General features: G+C 37.3%; 1 protein-coding gene across 1 annotated transcript in view; it reads left to right on the forward strand.

Moving 5' to 3' along the window:
* The first annotated feature begins 9,410 nt into the window (after window positions 1-9,410).
* Window positions 9,411-16,966, forward strand: part of LOC102044913 (collagen alpha-3(IV) chain) — a 43,472-nt gene continuing 35,916 nt past the window's right edge. Inside the window, exons 1-8 of the mRNA XM_014308497.2 lie at window positions 9,411-9,416; window positions 10,561-10,617; window positions 13,611-13,700; window positions 14,314-14,358; window positions 14,838-14,882; window positions 15,178-15,240; window positions 15,953-16,006; window positions 16,811-16,837. Coding sequence (XP_014163972.2) covers window positions 9,411-9,416; window positions 10,561-10,617; window positions 13,611-13,700; window positions 14,314-14,358; window positions 14,838-14,882; window positions 15,178-15,240; window positions 15,953-16,006; window positions 16,811-16,837 — 387 coding nt within the window. The remainder of the gene's footprint in view (window positions 9,417-10,560; window positions 10,618-13,610; window positions 13,701-14,313; window positions 14,359-14,837; window positions 14,883-15,177; window positions 15,241-15,952; window positions 16,007-16,810; window positions 16,838-16,966) is intronic.

Here is a 16,966-nt window from a genome sequence, read left to right on the forward strand (position 1 = left end):
GAGGGAGTGGATGGCCCTGAGCAAGCACCTCTGGATCGGCTCTTACTGTCTGGACCACCTGTGCCACCTTCATGACAAAATCATTTAACATACTTGTCTTTCACGCTTAATGACAAGTGTCCATCACAGGTGTTTGGTCAGTAAATTCTCCTAGATCATATTGTAGTCTTTTCTGTGCCTTTCTCCAGTGTCTGGTTATAACATTTGGATTATACATTCCCAGCTGGGAGAAGAGCAGGCAGCTGTGAGGGTACACGGGTCGTTGTAGCTCTCAAAACTTCAGGCAGTTACCAAACAGAAAACTGCCAGTTTTGGTGAGTTTCTAGTAGACATCAAACACACGAAACTGACAGTTTTAAAATTTCTGATAAACCTAAGGCACACAAAAATGACAGGTTTAGTAAATTTCAAGTTCTTTCTCCCATAATAGTCAACAATCTTAATTTTTCCTTGTATGAGTAGGTATGAGTAAAGCTCTAACACCGTACATGAAAATTTTTACTGCCTCTCAAAATATTTTGAAGTTCACCTTTAGAAGGAAGAAATGTGGTCTTGTACTTTGCTGTTGCTAAAGCAGAGCCACATTCTGCTACAATTATCTGAAGCAGTCTAATTAGTAATAATGTTTCTTCTAAACTCCTGCAGCTCTTTCACTCACCCATTCTGGGTAGAGTGTCTGGAAACAGCATAAGCTCCTCATCCAATATGTTGGGTTTTTTCATGGCACTCTAACTCCACTGGCAGTCAAGTTCAGTCATTTAACAAAGATTTAATTGTTTTATTTGTAATGGAATTAAAATACCTCTTAGTTCTTATGTAGAACAGAGGTACCAGATCTATTTGCAAAGTATGTGTTTTCTGCAGAGTTTGTTCAGGCTCCATCCAGATCTGGATGTGGAAGATGTGGAAAATTAACAACTCAAGACCTGTCTCTCTCTTCTGCCCAGTTTGCTGGTTTTTGTTCCTTTCTCCTTTTCCTCTGCTGATACCTGACATCCATTGCCCTTGTTGCTCTGAAGAGATGGACATCATCATGTGGGCTTCTGGATCCCTCTCCCGCACCACACACACTTTTTCTAAGCCTCTCTTCTGGCAGTTTTATCTAAACTCCTAATTAAATATTAGTGGCTACTGTAATTGATGTGAGGTAATCGATGAATAAATCATTGCATCTTGGCTAAACTGTTCATTGCAAAGAAATAGTCAGTATAGTTAATGTTCTAAAATCATGCTACACTTTCATATGAAAATAAAATTGATGTTTGACCAGCAAGCAATACTTCTGCTGTTTGCAACAATTTAAACATGTTTCAACATAGAAAATTTTAGGTGTAGTTTATTCCTGAAGACAGGAAAGAAAATTAGTCATTTGTGACTGCTGCTGTTTATACAGCAAATTTTAGTCTTTGCAGCTCTTCACAGAGTCCAGACTTCTCTGCCCTTAGGAGGCTGAACTTTCTGGCACCTGCTAGGGAGTATTATTGTCTGCATTCTTGGCCACTGGCATGCTCTAATCACATCTTCTGAAAACTCAGCAGAAGTAGCATCTTCCCATGTCAAAGGGCTTTCAGCTTCTTTGATCAGCTTCTTTCTTCTTCCTTGACTTCAAACAGTGGTGTTATAATTATTCAGACTTTTCTGCTGCTCATTTATATATTTTAGAATCATCACCATAATATGTTTTCACAGGGTACAAGATTCTTCCTATTCTTAATATTTTTTTCTTTCAGAAAAAAATGGATTTGCTTTTTCATTGCTTCATATTGTCTAATAGCACCTGGAACTGATAATGTCTTGGTGTAAATGTACAATTCAATTAATTCCCTTAAGAGTGTCCTGTCTTTTGATACCATTTATGTACTTCTCCTATATCTTCAAATTAAGTACTAATCTAAAAGTATTCCCTGAAATTTGTTGTTTCAAATGACATGTTGTTTCAGTTTTTCCTGATGGGAAAATACCTTGGTCAAGTGCATCATTACTCAATTGATATTGTGGCATTGATCATTATTATGATGCCATCATGTTAGTATTTTTTCAGAACAGGATAAAGAGAGTTTCTACTTCAGCAAGATTACTTGCTTGCAAGTTAGCTGCACCTCATCTTACTACCACTTTTTAATTTGTATTGTAAATACTGTTGCAATGTTTGCTAGCTCACAGAATTAAATTAGGTGCACCTTGTTATGTTTTTGCCTCCATCATGACATTTCATTTTTCTCATCATGTGCTGGTGGCAAAGGAGGGGACATAACAACCTTGGTGACTGTAAGACCTGGGAAGATCTGTTTTGCATCCTGTTCCTTACTCATATTGTCTGTGACTAATGCAAGTGTTCATATTTCACAACTAATTTCATTTCTCACAAATGTTAGAATTTGCATGCAAGTACTGAAAATGAACTTCCTTTGCTTCCTAATAACAGTATTTTTTTCCCTAATTATATGTAACCTATATTGCTGTCACAAGTAGATCTTAATACATGGCTCTGGAAGGGAAAAATGATGTTCTACTTTAGCCTATGGCCATCTCCAAGGCTGGTAGGAATGGCATGCAGGCTTTTTTTGACCAGGAATCAAAGTGTTGGAGGCACCAAGTGTCCTGGTGAGAATGTTCCTTGTCTGACAGCCTTTGGAAGCACCCAGGTTCTTTGTTGCACAAGCAGCTGAGAAGGGAAATGTGCACCTGAATATACAAGAGAGTTCACAGAGCGTGTTAGAAAAACAAGTCCTTTGTGAAGTGCCCTCTTTGATTTGGTTAATGTGATCCCAGTTCCAAAGTCAAGGAGGGTGTTACTCTGAGAATTGGGTCCAACTTCTGCTGGACTCTTCTGCTCCTGGTTGCCTCTACTTTTTTTGAAATTCAGCCATCACCTCCACAGAGAAACAGCCCAATGTCACAGCACTGCAGAGCAAGGCTTTTTCTACCAGGCAAGAGGCAGCATAAATTGGCAGAGTTACCCTAATGTTTGTGCATCAAAATTGATGGATTTCTGCTCATTTGCAGCACATTGCTCTGATGGCCAAGAAATGTGAAGTGTGCCTATGTGTGTGCTGCATCTTACAACCGAAAGATGAACCTGCTTAGATGCCCTAAGTAAACACCTGTAAAAATTGAACTGTTGACACTTGATGCCTTTTCTAGAAAACCTACAAGACAAATACACGTTTAAGCAAAAGTCTATAATTCAAGTTATATTGCTGGCTGAATAATGCCATTAAAATTCTTAGAGTAGGCAGGGTCTTTCTTCACTGCTTTGCATTTCATAGAGATTTCTCTATCTTCTCATTTTATTTATGATCTGTGCTAGCAGTCTCTTCTGCAATACCTAGAGCTGACTTGATATAACAGATCTTTGAAACAAAATACTTTGCTATTAAGTGTGACTAGTATGGGATGTCCGGTCATCTGTTTTACTGTCACATTCTCACCTTACTGCCCAACAAAGTAATACTAGAAGTATTTTGGCATGGATTACAGGAGCCTAGGAGGAAGGTGAAATCCAAAAAAGACTTTTTCCTTAACTGTTTGCAGCCTCAGTCTCTCACAGTCACACTGAAAAAGTTCCATTTTGTCACACCTAATATATTTTTAGTTCCATTTTTGTTATTTGTCTTACCCATTTTGTGATAGGGTACAAGTCTCACAGGTTTACAGGTTTTCCATTTTGCCTGGCTTATTGAAGACCTTTTAACTCAGGCTTTGTGCTGCATTTTTCCACAGGCTATTTTGGAGGAAGCTGCAGGAAGAAATGACCTTTAATTTTTTTAATCTGTGAAATCACAGAGCCTTTCAAATAGGAAAAAAACCAAAGCATGTGCAATAAGCCTTCTCTGAACAAGCTACTGTTGCTTTCATTGCTACTTGCATCACTAAACAGAAGATGCACACCAGGAATTTTATGAATATATAAATATACAGGCCTGAGGAGACGAAAATTTTAGTGAATATCATTTCCACACTCAACAGCTGAGAAGAAATACAAAATGTGTGAGTTAATGATAACCATGTTGTAGTAGGTAAGCAAAAATTCACTAGTTAAATAGTGTGTATTCTTTGTTATTAGGTTGCTCTTTTAAGGTGATTGTTAGGAAGGAAGAACACGGATGAATAAGCTGATTAAACACCCTTAAGAGTTTGCTACACAAAACAAAATTGTGTAGCCTGAATTGCTTAGTCTTTTTTTCCTTGGGGAAAAGAAAATATTTATTTCTGTTGTCCCCATGTCCTCTTCAAGGTCAGGAGGAGAAACCAACCCCAGAGATGGAGCTTTTGGCTCCATCTTTGTAGATTTTACACATCTGAATATATCAGGAACAGTTTGGTTCCCTTTCTCATAGTCCTTATCACAGCAACTTCAACCCTAATGAGATGATTTGTAGAGTAAGGTATTGGTCATTATAAACATAAATGTAAATGTATTGTATGGTTTAGAAGGAAAAGCAATATTCTCTTTGTCTAAAGAGAGAGAAATTCTGTATCTTCTCTTTATAGACCAAAAGTAATTTACACACAGAGCCTCCCCAAAACAGGAGATTTGAGACCCTCAACATAGAGCTTTTCAAAACTGCACACAGCATACCAGCTCTACTTGTATAGATACTGACTAATTTTATGCAATGTCTACAAAATAGGCCTTAGTGGCCATTGCTACAGAGCTCACAAATCATTTGAGTTTGTGAAAACTCAGTGTGTTTGGTTTGTTCTGCAGTAAAACATTTTATCTGTTTTATCCTAAGGCAATGATGAAGACATGGGCAAAGTGAAGATTACTAAGCCCTACTCTTCTCACACTTCCTCACTGATAATGAGCTGGACAGAAGGGAGAAGCTCAGTAGAATTAATTGTGCTGTATCTGCTTGAAGAAGAGTATGGTTGGCACCATGGGAGTTGCATGTGGAACACACTCCCAGTGACACAGTGGTGTGTTTTCCTGTATTAACAACTATGTTACGGTGGTTTCTTGGAACTTTTGTACAAACAGGCTTATTCACAGGAAAAAAAAAGAAAAAAGATAGGGTGTACAGTAAGTATATCAACAAAAAAAGAAGCAAGAGATATTAGAAATTTTCTGAAAATTTTGTTTTCATTATACTGTTTAACCTAAGGTTTATGTTACTGATTTTTATTGTGGTAAGTGTGGATACTTATGATAGGTTGGTCTAACACTACAAAACTCTTGTTATGCAAAGTTCTTAACCAACAGGGTTTTGCTATAAAAAGTAAGAGATTTTTTTCAAAGTGCTTTCAATCTCTGAAGTGAAAAAAGGAGCTCATACACATTTCCCTTGGCATAATAGAAAATTGCTTAAATGTTCACATACAGAAGCTTCTTCCATTTCTCTCTACATGTCATTTAGCTTAGTTGGTTTGAAATACCATTTTAAATATATCTTTATATTACATGAATGAGCAAATCCCTCCTAAAAGAGCTCATACCAGTTTAAACTTAAGGATTTAAAGTAAGGAGATTCTTACCAAGTTCAGATAAAAATGTATGTTGACATCATGTGACCATGACTCGTGTATCTGTAAATTAAACACAAAGTCCTGCTTCTGTGAAGTGTTATGTTTTCCTATGACCACAAATGTTTAGGACTTCTCTCCTGCACCTCACATTGAAAGCAGCACATAACCAGTAATACAAGGCCTGTGTCACCAACAAGGCATTTTGATTCAATAGCTATTCCCTGAGCAGGGTTCCCATTACAGGTGCTTATTGGAGCTTATTCAGCAGCTGCACTGCCTGCAGCTTAGCAGTTGTCTCCTGCTGTGTCTTTTAGATCCAGGCTCTCTGTGTTGGGTGCTATTAGTTAAGTTACACGTATATTTCTTTATAATGGAAAGTCTGAATGAAATAATTTTCATCTTGTGCTGGGTATTCAACTGGTAAGCAAAATGCTGTGAATTGTGATAGCATACATGGCTGTTAACAGGAGTCTTCTAAGGTAGGAATGTCTGGCTGCCTTCCAGTTCACAAGTGACTACACAATGTTTCAGGGTTTGGGAACTGACATATTTTCCTTCATCTCATCATCTCCTATTTCTGCTCTATGTTGTCTATACTTATTGAAGGCTTAATAATTTGGTTTTGTTGTACTGGTCCAGCAATCACTAAAAAAACACAAAGTTCTTCGTGGTCTTTGATAATTTGAATGAATTCATGTTTGATGCTTAGAATGCATGAAAAACTTTTCGTATACAGATTCTAATTGTGAGACTGGTATTTTGTTTTGACAGCAATGTTTTGGAGTGAGGGGACCTCATTCTCCAGGACCTTGCATGCTCCATGGTGATTTGCAGTTGTGCAACACAAGGAATACGCTGCCAGGGTCACGTATCCACCTTGTCTAGCTAGAATTCCTGACTCTGCTAATCTAGATAAGTGTCTTAATACAGGTGTATCAGAAGAAAAAAGATTTTCTTTATACAGCTTTTCTTACAGTGGGAACCTTTTTTCTGTAAAGCTCTCCCCTCAGATCCTCTGGTGCAGGTTAGGATAAATTTTCAAAACTGTAACTGTATCCAAACTAGAAACTCTAGCTACCATCATCGTGTTCTTCAGAAAGTGCATCATTTAACATATGTGCAGCATACCTACCCCAACAGAAATTTGCAGTGTGAATAAATGGTAGAGCAAAACTTTCCACTTCTTGTAATCACAATGTTTTACTCCCACCTTTATTAGATGCAACAGAAAACAGGTAGTAGAGAATGAGTGAAATGGGCCTTTTGAAGTTTTAAGCACTATATTAACATCAACTGTTGGAGCAGGGTTATTCTATGTGCTCAGTTGTGATTTATAGACACAGCTGGGATGTGTAAAGTGATTGCTCTGCACTGAGACAGCCCAGGAAGAATTCAAAAATCTCCATGTGTCAGCAGCCCTTGAAAATTCATAATCAAGACTTAAAGGAGCTGGCTCACTGATACATTGTTTTAAATAAGTATTGGCATTTAAGAGAAATTACAGAAAACTTGAAATTAGCTGGTAAATTACTTCCACTTAGGACCACTGTGATGACATGCATGTTTTCAGGCTGCTCAGGATATCATTAATGAGCAGAAAGATGGAAAAGAATAAAAAAGTGGCATCACAGAAAAATAGATATTATCCAGTAAGTCTTGTTCCACATAGTGATAGAGTTCTAATTTAGTGATTCTTGAAGTTAGGAGGTAAAAACCTAATGGCAGAGTAGGTGAGATGCTAATAAGTATCAAGTTTAACTGAAAAATTAGTTATGCATTTTTAAAAATAAGTCTGATCAGCAGTTAGAACAATCAGTGAAGGAAAGCAACAGCTTCATCACCCACTTGAGAGACACCTGGGCTATTTTTACTGTCCACAGTAATTAATGGATATCACCTGCACTGCTTTTAATTCATTTAAAAATACCTCATGTTGCACAGTCATCTTCCATTTATGTTAACCAGGATTTACTTCGGGCATCAGTGGAGTTCACCCATGAAATTAAAGAGCAGTCAGGCCAAAAGTGCAAACTTAAGCCCCACTTCAGCCACTTTACTATATCCTACACATTAAAATTAATTTTATCTCAGCTTTCATCTCAATATGTTTATTACTTATCCTGTGTGCTCTTGGTCTGAAACATACTTAAAGAATATGGTGTTTGTTTCCTTCAGCAACACATTCTGCTGCCTCTCTGTCCTGGATGCAGTACTTTCAATACAAATATGTATTTTGAAATTGTAGCTGAGCTACCCTGATCTTCTCTGGATCTGGAAAAACAAAGGAATACTCTGACAGTTCTGTCATTGTATATATCATTCAAAAAATAGATCAGTGGAGAAATATGGGATCATCCTCACTTTGGCTCTGTTCCTCTGTACTCCACCTTCCTGCCTTTAACCATTCCTGATAGGACTGTGTTGCCCCACCAGTGTGAGTGACAGCACTCAGAGCCTGTGCTAGTGACAGAATAGGAAGGCTGGCATTGCTTGCTCTTCTCCTTACATTAAGACTTTGTCGCATCCTTTGGCATATTCATGTTTGGTAACGTCTCTAAATACCCTCTCTGACATTCTGCATGTAACCAGTGCTACTGGCAAGGTGCTGAGAACTGTGTAAGAATCTCTCCAAATTAAGTTTCCACCACTGCAGTGGCTGGAGTAGCAGTGCCATGCTCAATCTACATTAACCTTTGCATGGGTGACACTATAATCTGTAGTATGTTATTTCTTTCTTCTTTCTGTGTCATTTCTTTGAGGAATTACGTGAAGGAGACAACTGGGATACTTTCTAAGCAGTTGGTTAAGTTACTCTCTGAATCAGGAGCAGGAAGAGGTCAGAGCCCCATTAGAATCCAACCCCATAGTGTAGGAAGGGCAATTCAGTGTTATAGATAAGGATGCATCCACTGAACAAAACATTAACCAATGCAGTAAATGTGTCTTGGCATGTACTACTGGAATCATGTATCTGTTTAATATAACACTGTAACTATCACTAAAAGCACTTTGGAGAAGAGCTCCTCTGTAAATTACTCCAAGTGCTGTGGGGTTTATAGACAATGAACCAATTTTGGTTCATTGGTGAATTGCTTTGATTTGGTAATCATATAATGATCTGGCTGTATCCTTTGACCTAGATTTTAGATCAAAAATATTTTTCATCTAAATATTTGAAAGAAATGTAAATTATTACAATGAAAATCACAAAACCAAAAAACATGCAGTAAACCTGTGGCTTTGGTTAATACACTTATTTATATAGATGTTATTGTGAGAATTTTGAATAAACTGTTAATACCTAATATTCAGTTTCCTTATCTTATAACCCGGAAACATCATATTGGGTTTTTATGATCCTTTGATAAAGGAGCTGCAGGCATCTTGGAAGGATGTGAAAGCATCCTGCAGTATAAGTGAGCAATGATTTTTTGGTTCAAAGCTCCTGTACAGAAGTATGTAATCTAATCTTACATAAAAAATCATATGCCAAAACATTTAGTATTATCCAGCTAACTGACTGTGTAATGTTAAATCATTGGTCTTTTCAGTTTAGTTTAGAGTGATATGTGTACACAAAAAGACCTAAATAGATCTGAAAGCTTACTAATGGCAAATTAAACACATTCTAAGCATTCTGACTTCTTGAAGAGCAAAGGCTCTCTTTCTTTCAATAGTTTATTAACTTAGATCAATTGTATAATGTCATAATTTTCTACATGTTCATGCATTTCTCTTCACATTGGATCATCTCTGATTATAAGATAAAAGGGTTTGTTCTGTATTTGTACACATCAAATCTTCTGCAGATTATACCTGTTATGGGAGAGTAATTTCATTTTTGGATTTCTCTACATTTTCTGAAAACTGTGCTTTGCATACAGATGCTGGAAAGATCTGCTTCTAGTTGGCTTTCACGGGCAGGAATAAGGTACAACTCCATGAAGGTCTGTAGAATTATAATGGTATATATCTGTGTATACATCTTACCTTGAGCAACTGCCCTTTTTATATTGCTTAGCAGACCTCTACCAATAATCAGCTTTGAAGAGAATGCTTTGGGATGCAAGGTACTGTCATTGAATAAGGAACAAGAAAATCAGTTGTCTTATAAACTATCCCAAATTTATTTTGAGATATACATCACTTTATCCTCTTGTATTGATGCTTTAAGGCTTAATATATCTGTCATACAACTGACTTGATGAATTTAGATTATCCAGTACCAGACTGATTGATCTCACCAAGGAGAAATCAGGATACTGTTTGTTGTTAATTCTGCATTAGTTCTTATTCTTGTATTCCTGGTGATATAATCATGTTGATTAATATAATAGTAAAGGTAGCATAATTAGATGGTTTCTGTTTCACATGATACCTTTGTTTTCCAAATTTCTGATGCAGTACCACTTGAATTCTAGGTGTCAGATCACAGTAAGAGTGAGTCTTCTTTAAGTATGACAAAGAATTAACTGTTTAATGTTTGCATTTCTTTAGAAATCTAGCTTGAAACATCAAGTAGCCACCTATTGAGCTATCTATAAATCAGAGGCAGACACAATTTCTTGAGGATTTGCCTTTCATAGACAACTGATTTTAATTTCTGCTTTATTTTGTAAATTAATGTTTAAGTATCTGTTCACTGGAGGAATGCTCCCTGCAGCTGTTTTTAAACTGATGGATGACAGCATCTCCCCTAAGTTCAGCCACCTAAAAGACAAGCAGCAACTGTCAGGAATTGTCAAGTCCATAGAGAGCAGCAACTACTTGCAGCATCTTTCCTCCATCCTAAAAGAAACATGAAAGTTACAAATTTGAAACACTGTGCCTGTTGTAATGTGAGAAACTGTAGGGGGTAGTTAATTCTGTCTGCAAGATCTCACTAATGCTCTTATTTGTCTCAACAGACAATACAGAGGAATAATGAGCTCTGCCACTGTTGTGAATTGCCTCTTCACAAATATTTTTTTTAAAGTTTTATTATTTGTGAAATAATTGCTTACTAAAACCACTGAGATCTTACTTGCCTCTCTCCAAACAACTCAATGAGAAAAAGAATTGCATTATAACGTTTGTATTTTTGTTTTTCAGAACTGTGTATGCAAAGGTAAAAGTCCCTGCTTTTGTGATAGCACAAAAGGTAGTAAGGTAAGAACAGATACATTTTCCTTTCTGAATATTGGCTTATATACTTGGGAATTGTTGGTAGATTACTTCAGTTGATACAGTGAGTGAATTTAGTGCATGATGGTATTTTGCCAATAGAGTCTACAGAGAATGATTACCTTACAAAGTTCTGTTAACTTTGAGGAAACTGTTTCACTAAGCTTTTTCAACTGAATTTTTTTACTGCATTATTATGTTTACAGCACTGTGCGATTGGACACCAGCAGAACAACTGCCCAAAACCACCAGGTCTCTTTCACTAATCCCTAACAAATGCCATTACCTTGGCAGCTGCTCTCCTGTTGTAAATTTCATTATGCCATCAGGAGTCTCATGCTCAGTGCTTCCTTCTTTCCATCTCTTTCCTACCTGCCCTCCTTTGCCGGTTCCTGAAGGAAAGTTGCACACGCTGGCATCAAACAGATAATCTTCTTGTAGATCAAGCAGGGCATGAGTTTCTGGGTCCTAATCACAAACACCTTGCCAGCACTGAAGGAGCAGCAAATCCATCAGCAGTAACAGATCCACAGCTCTGCCTGTTGCCAATAGCAGCTTGGCAGAGGCTCTGAGTGGCTTTTAGAAAAACCTAAATTACACAAATGCCAAAAATTCTTTGGAACTCCTGCTCACAGTTGGAAGAACAACTGATTCACAAATGAAAGGGGCATTATTGAAGAAGTCATGGTTGCAAATTAGGTGAGCCATGAACACAGAAGTTGCCATACTAAACCTTATCAACAGATCTCATATATCTATGAAGATCTAGAATTATGGGTAGTCCCACTGATGGTCCCATCTGCTTTTATGAAGTTGGAGAAAATTTATCTGGAAGTAAATATGCTCATTATTAAAATATATATTAATAAGTGGGAAAGGAGAATACTAATATTTTTAGTAAAATCTCCCTGTTTATTTTTCATATTACTAGTTGGTCTAACCTGACTTTGTCCTAAACAGTGAAATTGAAACCAGTTGAAAACCTAGAAAAAAATAAGCTGCCCACTAAAAGAGAAATATTAATAAGAATGGACACCCACAACTTGTCTTTATCAGTTCCATGGAAAATAACTGAGCAATCTGTGGCTAAGAGTAAATAATTGTTTAGACTGATGAAGTTTTACATGCAGAAAATCAGGATAATGGCATTAATCAACATGTTTTTGTCATTATTCAGTGTTTAGAATTCTCCAACCTGAAAATCCTCAGACCTTGTTGATCTGCTAAGAAGAAAGTGTAGCTAAAATTGCCTTTTCTGTAGAGAGGGCAGTGGAGCTGTCAGGAGAGCTCCGGATTCAGCAGCCCCGCGTGGCTCTTGGCACGGCAGGCAGGTGGAGTTTGGTTTTCCTGGAAGCTGGCACCGAACCCCCTCCAGCGGCTCATCCTGGGATAGCAGACATCCTCCTGCCTTGGATGCTGCTGCAGAATATAGAACAGAAACAAACTATTTTTTATAAAAAGCTATGCCGATTTATTATATAGATCTCACACATACTTTATAATGCAATTCTTATTTTATATGTGTTAAAGTGTTGTGGGATTACATTCTGTCTTGAGAGATACAAATATATATAATTACTATTTTTAAAATTTTTATTTCGTTCAGAAGCTATTGAAAATCTGGTGAGTTTGTGGGATTTTGAGGAGTGAGAATTGGTGCAGGGAAAAGCCAGAATATTTTGGCTTCCCAGAGACATCTCTTGGCTCCTGTCTTGTACATGGAATGGAACACTCAAACTTTGTCACAGCAAAATTTCACACGCTTTCTTTGTATTTCTTTGTATAAAGCAATAGGAAAATTGTCTCTGAGGGAATTGATAATCCCATTCTCTCTCTCCCATGTCATGCTGTGATGTAAAAAGTCTTGAACCAGCAGCTCTTCAATGATATAAAAATGAGCATGCTTAAGTGCTGCTGTCTGAAGGGCTGAAACACCTTTTCCGTGAGCTTCCAGGCTTGAAATACTTTATTTAAACCAAGTTAAGGCTTGCATCCTCTATATTTAACTAAAAAACTGAAAATGCCCCTTTCACTCTAGCTTAGCCTTCTGTATTCTGTTTCCATACCTTCAATTCTGTTTCCTTTAGTTTATTTATTTGAATTTGATCTTAAAATAAAACACATGAAAAAGTAATTTGGTGTCTTAATCTCTGAGATTCAGAAAAATTTAAGATATTTGTCATGTAAAGCAAGGGGTTTTTAGTCTGTCTGAATGGTTTTCTTGCATTTGACTCCCACTGTTTTCGTCCTTGGTTTTCATGAAGACATATTGGTGGTTTGGAACTGATCTTGCTGTACAGCAGAAGCTGTAGGCATACAGTTTGTGGTGATTGGGATGGGCTGAGCCTCATCCCCAGTGGGTACAGCTGTGAGCAGCACTGACAGCAATGAGCCATGGAGTGCCCAGGAGCACTGACCAACCACCAAAGGGAACAGAGGGCACACAGGTGCAATGCATCAACAGGAGGGGATAAAAGGCTGGGCTAAAGAACAAAAAGGGCAGATGCTTGCAGCCTTCTGAAGTGGTGTGGTGTTACTCTATATGGGTTGAAGCTTTCTGAAGTTGTGTGATGACACTCTGTGTGTTGTGGCTGTCTCAACTGTGACGTGCTGTGACAAGCAGCAATTAAGTCTCTCAATTTGTGCTGCTAAACATAATACAGAAATATTAATAAGGAATACATATCAGCTGCTTTCTTAATTTTTTCATGCTGTCAGCTAACTTCCATACTCTACAAAATCCTGAGTACTATCTTGTGCTCTGATAATTCAGTCATACTTACAAGCATGTGGTGCTGTGGGACCAAGGCAGCCCAGAGGTGGACCACAAAAACAGAGGTCAGTGTTGCCAAGGGCAGTGGATCTGCCACAGCAGCAGAAAGCCAAGGGGTACTGAAAAAAATGAATGCCTCAGAAATAAGCTATCAAAAGGAGAATTCATGGATATTTGAAGAGTTTAATTATTTTAATGTTTACAGGGTGAAAAAGGCTTTCCCGGTGTTCCAGGTCCACCTGGTCAAAGAGGCTTTCCTGGTCCAGAAGGGCCTCCAGGGCCACAGGGACCAAAGGTAGGTATGTATGTGAGACAGAGAGATACACACAGAGAAACTACTGTGCTTGACAGTCAAAGTTAGCTATAGCTGTGTAGACAATTCCGTTTTACAAAACCAAACCAAAACCTGTCTCAGAGCTTCCTATTTGGTAGGGATGTTGTTTGATCATCAGCTGCAAGGGTCATTCTTAGTGCATCAGAGTAGAGCTGATATGACCATGGGCTTTTGTTGTCAGTTGTCCATTGGCCAGCACTAAAGCAGCTGGACTAAACTGCCAGAGACAATGAACATGGGTCTAGACAGATTTTTGCAGCATACCTCAGTTTTTGTCTTAGTATCAATTAACATCTTGACATTTGTTGCAGAAAAGAAAGTAAACAAGCTACTAATGAGACAAATATGAAAAATAGATTTAAGAAAATTTGAAGGGAAGCATGTTTTTTAAGATACATCTTGGCCTGTTTAGGAAATACCTGGTTGCCCACAGTATGGAATGGCTTTATTTACTTATACAGCTGACTTTGTGTGCACATATTGATATTGAAAATACTGTGTGTATTGTTGACATTTATGTGCTCTTTCCCAATTGAAATGTACTGAAAAACATCACTTTCTATTTTTGATCTAGGGTTCTCCAGGGCCTACAGGCTTAGTTGGACCCAAAGGTATCCGAGTAAGTGCTTGTATTTTAAACAAACTTACATGTATTAAATGTCATGCTAATTGCCAACTTGGTTCAATAATTTGTGAAACTAAAAGCAAAACATTATGCCTGATTTCAAAATATGGTTAAAATTTATGACACAGTTTATGTATTAGTATTATTTATTTTTAGAACTCTTGCCCTTTTTTGCTGCACCTTACATCCAAGGTTGTTGCTGTATGTGTTTAATATTTGGCTATGCAGTGAAAAAGTCAAACTAGAATACCACAAAGAGTTGTTTGGGGTTTTTCCCTGTGGACAAAACCGATGTGTGTTACCTGTGTGTAACCATTATTCTTGGTTCACAGTCAGAAGAGTTAAGGAAGTAATGATGTTTTTAATAGAATCATACTTGCATTTATGATCTTAATATGACTGTAATCAAAGAAAAATTGCCTAATGAGCTTTTGTTTAATATTCATAACATTATTTCTCTGGTTTAATATCAGGGAGTCCCAGGAATACCCGGATTTTCAGGTCCTCCAGGCCTTCCCGTAAGTAAAAACTAAACTGATTTAACCATTTCTCTCTTACTTCAGTCTTTAGTGCACAATTATCCTCAGCTCAATGTGCTCACTCTAGTCTCAGCATCAGCATTGGCTCTGTCAATTGGCCTAGAGATAAGAATCTTGGCATCAGCAATTCTTACTCATTGTAATGATTTAAGAACACATTGTAATCTGTCAAGTCTTGTGAAACATTGCTCCAACATAAACTCTTTCAGTGTTTCTGTAAGGCAATATGAATGTACAAAAACAAAGCTTGTGTCAATTTTCGTGCTTCTTTTAGGGTGAACCAGGAACTGTTGGTCCTCCTGGGCTCCCAGGTGTTCCAGGATGCAATGGCACAAAGGTACAAACCAAGCTGTGTTCTGGAGATTGCATTTGGCTGTGCATAGGAATGGACAAAAAGTGATCTAAATTTCCCCCAATCTACAGCTTTGATTTGTTTTGCTTTGTGACTTTATCAGCTAGAAAAACTTGTGTCGTGGGACCAGAGAAAGGAAAAGTGCTACTTTTTTTATGCAAAATAAATACTTAAATAATACATTCTAATGGTCTTGGTTAACAGAAAAGAATAACATTTGATATTTTGACAGATAATACTTTTTTCATTAAATTCAGGAGACCTAATCAGTTTTGTCCAATGTGTCCTTTTGTTGCAATGGGTTATAAACAAGATAGTTAATCCGTTGTATTTTGCCAGTATCTAGCTTGCAGTTGGCAATTCATAAATCCTGAAAGTAATTAAGTGAAAAGCCTCAATGATAAGTAACAGATTTACCAGGTTTTCTTTGCTCTATGAGTATTCTGAAAGAAGTCAGAATAATGCCTAGTATAGAAAATCATTGATTTCTAGTGAAGCTGTGAACCAATCTGAACAGTCTAGGATAGAAGTCAAGCTGCATAAAATGCAAGAAAAATCCTCTTCTAGCAAAATATGGTGGTCATGAACTCACAGTGCATTTAGTGTGATAGCATAGAAAACTTCTGTGATCATTTGACAAAATCAGGCCAAATAATAAACCATAAAATGCATTAACAATCACTGTTACTACTTTCAGGGTGACCAAGGATTTCCAGGTCCTCCAGGTCGACGAGGTGCTCCAGGCCTTCCAGTAAGTGTGAAATTCATGATTGTGTGCATTCCCACCATGTAAAGCCAGTCCCTGAAAGAGAGCCTCATGTTAGCTCATACTCACAACAGTTGAAATATATAGGTATCCCCATTTTATTAGTATGAAAACTGTGTGATAAAAAGATCAAAGTTAAAAGTAATGCTTTATTGTCTACATGTTGGGCCTCAACTTCTTAGCTAGTGACTGCATGAAATTGACTGGAGTTAGCTCTCATGGGATACTCATGAAAATTTACCCCTAAAAGTGTCCCTGATATATTTAATAGATTGCAGTTTCAGTTCATGCCTAAGTATCTTTGAGGAAATAATGGCTTAATTAAGTCATTAAGAACCAGGAATTAAACCCAGAACTTCTCACTCTGGGTACACTGCTTTGATCCCAGGATTTGGGGTTTTTTTCACTGTAGAAATGTGTTTGAAAGAGAAACTTTTAAACAAATGGAAAAGGAATGCTGTCTTTTTAAGTTCTAGTGGCTTCAAATCTAATAACTTCTAAATATGATCTTTATTTTACCAGCTTTGCTCATTTTGTTTATTCATTTATTAAGACCAGGTTTCAAAGCTGTTCTGCCTTCAATTGTAGAGTTGTACCTGTAGGAAAGGGCATATTGTTTGAAAATAGTTATTCTTCTTAAATTGAAGTCTGGCCCAGTAAACATGAACCTGGCTATGTACCTTCTTCATGAAAATAAATCACCTGAAGAGCACAAAGCTTAGACACTTTTTAGAGTGTTATTTCAGCACTTTTATTTTTCTGTTTCAATATGATTGTTCTTCTTCCTAGGGAGTTGCTGGTATCAAAGGAGACAAGGTCAGTTTTTTGCAAGATATGACACGAAATATTTATTGGCTATCAACAATTTGTGTGTATCTTTTTTAAAGGTAGAACTATCCATAGTAGACAGTTTCCATCATTATGCACTTCTTATGTTTCTTATTT

Source organism: Geospiza fortis, unplaced genomic scaffold, assembly GCF_000277835.1.
Source record: "Geospiza fortis unplaced genomic scaffold, GeoFor_1.0 scaffold318, whole genome shotgun sequence".
Lineage (NCBI taxonomy): Eukaryota > Metazoa > Chordata > Aves > Passeriformes > Thraupidae > Geospiza > Geospiza fortis.